General features: G+C 40.6%; 1 protein-coding gene across 1 annotated transcript; it reads right to left on the reverse strand.

The window, feature by feature from the left end:
• Positions 1–970: 970 nt before the first annotated feature.
• On the reverse strand, positions 971–2,459 carry LOC309402150 (histone H3.2). The gene has a single exon (XM_081971783.1). It carries the CDS (start codon positions 2,455–2,457, stop codon positions 2,047–2,049), a length of 411 nt encoding a protein of 136 aa, XP_081827909.1. The 5' UTR covers positions 2,458–2,459; the 3' UTR covers positions 971–2,046.
• Between the last annotated feature and the right edge of the window lie 3,892 nt (positions 2,460–6,351).

Consider the following 6,351-nt stretch of genomic DNA (forward strand, 5'->3'; position numbering starts at 1 on the left):
TGCCATAGAATAGAGATGGAGCTTATTGGAGCTGTTGTTGAAATAATTACTGCTGAATAATTATGGACAGGATTGGTGGTAAAGCAGCTGGGATGGGGTACAGTTGAAATTATTGTTTAAAAGTAAGCGAGGAAAGCCGAAAGCTGCCGGGACCCACCGTCACCATCTTCTAGGCAATTTGAGGTTCCCTCATGGGGCGCAATATGTGGCTCTCGATATGTGGCACGCTGGGGAGCATGGTTAGGAGATATGCAACAATCCAACTGACACCCCGTTTGCAGGGGCGCCTTAAAAGCCTCCTTCCCTTCTCCCCACCCACCAACCAAAGAAGCAGTGTGAAAAGGCCGTGGAACAGCAGACAACTAAGGGGGCTCACAATAAAATCTACAAAGTTAGGAAAATTTACCCCCCCCTCCCTCAGCAAGCCACAACTTTCCAAAAGGGTTTCTCTCTCTCTTTCTCACATTAAAAAGCTTCTCTGAAAAAAGTTAGATACCCATTTGTCTGTAGGGTTTTCTGCCTAAGCAGGGGGTTGGACTAGAAGACCTTCAAGATCCCTTCCAACCGTTATTTCTTTTTTTTTAACAGTCATAAGCCACAATTTTATTATTATACAATAATACAATAGCAGATTTGGAAGGGATCTTGGAGGTCTTCTAGTCCAACCCCCTGCCTAGGCAGGAAACCCTATACCGTTTCAGACAAATAGCTATCCAACATCTTCTTAAAGACTTCCAGTGTTGGGGCATTCACAACTTCTGGAGGCAATTTCTGTTCCACTGATTAATTGTTCTGTCAGGAAATTATATTTGTCACAATAATGTTAATAATATAACTATAGGTGGATATAATTACAATAATACATAACATCTTCATCATCAAATTCTCTCATTAACATTTCCTTTTTATTGAACCGTGCTTTTTCCATTTTGTAACACAATTTTCTTCCTTGCAACATTTCTGCATCCATTATCCCTCCATTTTTTCCCTTTATATTTATACATGTATTCACATAGTTCTTTTATACATACTAATCTACTAGTATACTAATCTATATACAATGCCTAATAGGTGCTCTACATCTGACATTTTGTATTATGTGTATTTATACAACTTTGTAACTATTTTCTAATTTCTGAATCTTTCTTCCCTTGAGGCTTTCTTAATCTTTACATCTATCCCCTGTACCATACATTCCTTACCAAATAGTATTCAGATTCTCCTTTATCTTTTATTTCTTTCCTAAGTCTATCCATCTCGGGCGTAGCACTCTTAACACTTTTTTAAAAATATATTTTTATTATTTTTACATTTAAAAACAATGCAATACTGCGGTGTCGGAGTGACCATACATTCACATTATATACAGCTAGTTTCAACCATTAACAGTTAATCTACTTAATACATTGTCTATCCTTCTGTCCAATCACAATATATACATTTGTTCCAGTCTTGTCATCTTGTCTTATACCAATCATAAAATCTGTTCCATACCTCAAAATATTCTGATTCCCCTTTGTTTTTAAGTTCAAGAGGGAGCCTATCTGCTTCTGCACAGGCCAACACTTTTCTGATTATATCTAGCTCTGATGGTGCATTTTCTTATATCCAATACTGTGCATAGGTTATGCGCGCTGCAGTTGGTATATGTATAATTAGGTAAAGTCTTAACACTTTTCTTATCACTTTCCTCTGATGGTATTCTATTTTTCCACTTTTGGGCGCTGCAGTTATGACCTGTAATATTAAATACTGAATTTTCCCCCCTTATCATTCCCTGTAAGTATCCCTAATAAAAATCGTCCTGGTTTTAAGAATTACAGACCTATTTCGTTATTCAACGTGGACTAAAATATTTACATCCAACTGTTATTCTATTCTAAGTAGCTATTAAGGGTGGATAGCTTTTAGACTCAACCCTTCTTGCGAGGAGGATACGCCGATCCAAAGGGAGACAAGTTGGGGGGATTTCAAGCTCTTTCCGCGAAGAAGTGAGGGCTCTTAAGAGCCTTTGGGGCTGGGGGGAGGGTGTTTTTGGGTCCCGCTTTACGCCCTCTCCCCGCGGATGCGTCGGGCCAGCTGGATGTCCTTGGGCATGATGGTGACGCGCTTGGCGTGGATGGCGCAGAGGTTGGTGTCCTCGAAGAGCCCGACGAGGTAAGCCTCGCTGGCCTCCTGCAGGGCCATGACGGCCGAGCTCTGGAAGCGCAGGTCGGTCTTGAAGTCCTGCGCGATCTCGCGCACCAGGCGCTGGAAGGGCAGCTTGCGGATGAGCAGCTCGGTGGACTTCTGGTAGCGGCGGATCTCGCGCAGGGCCACGGTGCCCGGGCGGTAGCGGTGAGGCTTCTTGACGCCGCCCGTGGCCGGCGCGCTCTTCCTTGCCGCCTTGGTGGCCAGCTGCTTGCGGGGCGCCTTCCCGCCGGTGGACTTGCGAGCCGTTTGCTTGGTGCGAGCCATCCCTCCTTGGCCGGCGACGCACACGTTTGGAGAAAGTTTGAGCGCTCTGCCTGGGAATTTATACCCGGCGCGCTTTCTCCCCATTGGCTCTTTTCGAATTTGAATGTCGCGCCCAAACCTTGATTCCTCCTCCCGCCACCCCCTCTGGTTAGAATAGAATAGAGTAGAGTAGAGTAGCATAGCATAGCATAGAAGATGGGATGGAATGGAATGGAATAGAATAGAAGATGGGATGGAATAGAATATGGAATAGAATAGAAAATGGGATGGAATGGAATAGAATGAAATAGAATAGAATAGAATATGGGATGGAATAGAATATGGAATGGAATAGAATAGAATAGAATATAGGATGGAATGGAATAGAATGAAATGGAATAGAATAAAATAGAATAGAATATGGGATGGAATGGAATAGAATGGAATGGAATAGAATAGAAGATGCGATGGGATTGAATAGAATATGGAATGGAATAGAATAGAAGATGGGATGGAATAGAATATGGAATGGAATAGAATAGAATAGAATATAGGATGGAATGGAATAGAATGAAATGGAATAGAATAAAATAGAATAGAATATGGGATGGAATGGAATAGAATGGAATGGAATAGAATAGAAGATGCGATGGGATTGAATAGAATATGGAATGGAATAGAATAGAAGATGGGATGGAATGGAATAGAATGAAATGGAATAGAATAGAATATGGAACAGAATGGAATGGAATGGAATAGAATAGAAGATGGGATGGGATGGAACAGAATAAGGAATGGAATAGAATAGAAGATGGGATGGGATGGAATAGAATATGGAATGGAATAGAATGGAATGGAATAGAATAGAAGATGGGATGGGATGGAATAGAATATGGAATAGAATGAAATGGAATAGAATAGAATAGAAGATGGGATGGAATAGAATAGAATAGAATAGAATGAAATGGAATAGAATAGAAGATGGGATGGGATGGAATAGAATATGGAATGGAATAGAGTAGAAGATGGGATGGGATGGAATAGAATAGAATAGAATATGGAATGGAATCGAATAGAATAGAATGAAATGGAATAGAATAGAATAGAAGATGGGATGGGATGGAATAGAAAATAATAGAATAGAATATGGAATAGAATAGAATAGAATATGGAATGGAATAGAGTAGAAGATGGGATGGGATGGAATAGAATAGAATAGAATATGGAATGGAATCGAATAGAATAGAATGAAATGGAATAGAATAGAATAGAAGATGGGATGGGATGGAATAGAAAATAATAGAATAGAATATGGAATAGAATAGAATAGAATATGGAATGGAATAGAATAGAGTAGAATATAGAATAGAATAGAATAGAATTCTTTATTGGCCAAGTGTGATTGGACACACACGGAATTTGTCTTTGGTGCATATGCTCTCAGTGCACATAAAAAGACAAGATACCTTCCTTAAGAATCGTAAGGTACAACACCTAATGACAGTCATAGGGTACAAATAAGCAATCCGGAAACAATCAATATCAATATAAATCGAAAGGAAAGAAGCCACAAAGTGACAGTCCTGCAGCCATAAGGTTTTAATCTACTTAACTATTATTTCCCGCAACCTGATTTCCTTCTCTCCACCCTTAACTTTCTCATGGTCCGATCAAGAATGCTTGGTTTTAAAAAAAACAAAAAAACTCGGGTTCTTTTAAACGTTTCAAAAAATTCGAAATATCTGTTTATAGCCAAGTAAGCCCACGTGGTCCTGATGTTGAGGCTCCATCACAAGACACCCTTTGAAGTCTGTAGCGAGATTCTCCATCACTCAGATCGTGGTTGTCCCAAAGGTGTGTTTCCCCCCCCCCCAGGAGGCAACTGGACTTTCTCGAGTGTTTTTTCTTTCTTTTGAAGGCATTTCGCTTCTCATCCAAGAGGCTTCTTCAGCTCTAAACAGAAGCTCCCATTCCTCACTGTCCTGTCAGAGCGGAAGAAGCTTCTTGGATGAGAAGCGAAACGTCTTCAGAAGAAACTTCAAGAAAGTCTAGTTGAAAAAGAAATCAGGCATCGTTCAAATTCGGCAACTTTCTAAAGTCCTGTGGACTTCGATTCCCAGAATTCCCGAGCCATCTGTGTCTCGTTTAAAAGCGCGGTAGCGTGGCCGAGCGGTCTAAGGCGCTGGATTAAGGCTCCAGTCTCTTCGGAGGCGTGGGTTCGAATCCCACCGCTGCCAGGGGTTTCTTTTTGAAAAAGACTTCCCCACCCCGTTTTGAGACTTCTGCAAAAAACATTCGTCTAAAAATGTTTTTCTGCCTCGCTGAGAAAGCAGAGTTGAACGGGATGACAAGTTGAACGTTCAGCGGTTCCCATCTTTTATCCTGCAAAAAAATAAAAAACACAAATAAAACCTGTTTAGAATATGCATGTGTTTCTCCAGAGGCCAAATTTGACTCGAGGGACACTCTTTGTGGGTGAAAAGGTTACCTCTAGCCCTAGAGAAATACTTAAACCAAGACTCTGGGTGGGATGCCATGAAGGAAAATCACAAAAATCCACCATCAAAAGAAATCTAAAATTATAAATGAAAAGGACTAACCGCAACCTTTCTCCCTAGAGAGATGTCAATAAAGCATGCCTTACCATATCACACACTACCGTAGCCCGTTCTCCCCCTCTTCCCTGCCCGCTCATCTCTTATTCTCATGTCCCTGTTTTCTTTTTAGTTATTTATTCTATTGTAAGATTTTTGAGTGAAGTTCAGGATTTGATAAATCCAATCAAACTCTTGAGTACAAGGCAGCGGATAATCAGTTTTAATTTCAGGGAGATAAAGAACTTCCTCCATGATAAACCGGAAAGCCTGAACATATACAACAAGGAAGGATGAAATCAAGATCATCAAATCCAGGAAATGGGGAAGATAACTGGAAGCTTAAGAGGACGAGATAGAACAGAAGGCACAACAAATAGAACAAGGAGATAAGAAAGACGAGACAATAAAGCAGAGTGAAATAAAACTGGAAGAATGTATGTTAGGCAGTAGAAAAATGGAAGTCGATAAATTGAAAAACAGTCCTGGGAAAAAAGACAGAGGACTCGGCAGATCTGTGGGTGGGCTGGCAGCAAAAACATAGCGATGGAAGTAATGGTTGGGTTGAAAATGAAAGATGTAGATGAGGACCCAAGGGAGGAATATGGAAGGCAAGTTAAAAAGAGAGGAAGGAAAATTTCCAAAAGAGTGAGAGATGATGGATAAAAAGGATATTTTTCAATAATAATAATAATAATAATAATAATAATAATAATAATAAGAAGAAGAAGAAGAAGAAGAAGAAGAAGAAGGAGGAGGAGGAGGAGGAGGAGGAGGAGAAAGAAGAAGAAAAAAGAGGAGGAGGAGGAGGAGGAAGAAGAAGAAGAAAAAGAAGGAAGAGGAGAAGGAAGAAGAAGAAGAAAGAGTAGGAGGAGGAAGAAGAAGAAAAAGGAGGAGGAGGAGGAGGAAGAAGAAGAAAGAGGAGGAGGAAGAGGAGGAGGAGGAAGAAGAAGAAGAAGAAGAAGAAGAAGAAGAAGAAAGAATAGGAGGAGGAGGAGGAAGAAGAAAAAGAAGGAAGAGGAGAAGAAGAAGAAAAAGGAGGAGGAAGAGGAGGAGGAGGAAGAAGAAGAGGAGGAGGAAGGAGGAGGAGGAAGAAGAAGAAAAAAGAGTAGGAGGAGGAAGAAGAAAAAGGAGGAGGAAGAGGAGGAGGAGGAAGAAGAAGAAGAAGAAGAAAGAGTAGGAGGAAGAAGAAGAAAAAGGAGGAAGAAGAGGAGGAGGAGGAGAAGAAGAAGAAGAAGAAGAAGAAGAAGAAGAAGAAGAAGAAGAAGAAGAAGAAGAAGAAGAAGAAGAAGAAGAAGAAGAAGAAGAAGAAGAAGAAGAG

The sequence above is a fragment of the Natrix helvetica genome, assembly GCF_964273705.1.
Source record: "Natrix helvetica genome assembly, chromosome: Z".
Taxonomy (NCBI): domain Eukaryota; kingdom Metazoa; phylum Chordata; class Lepidosauria; order Squamata; family Natricidae; genus Natrix; species Natrix helvetica.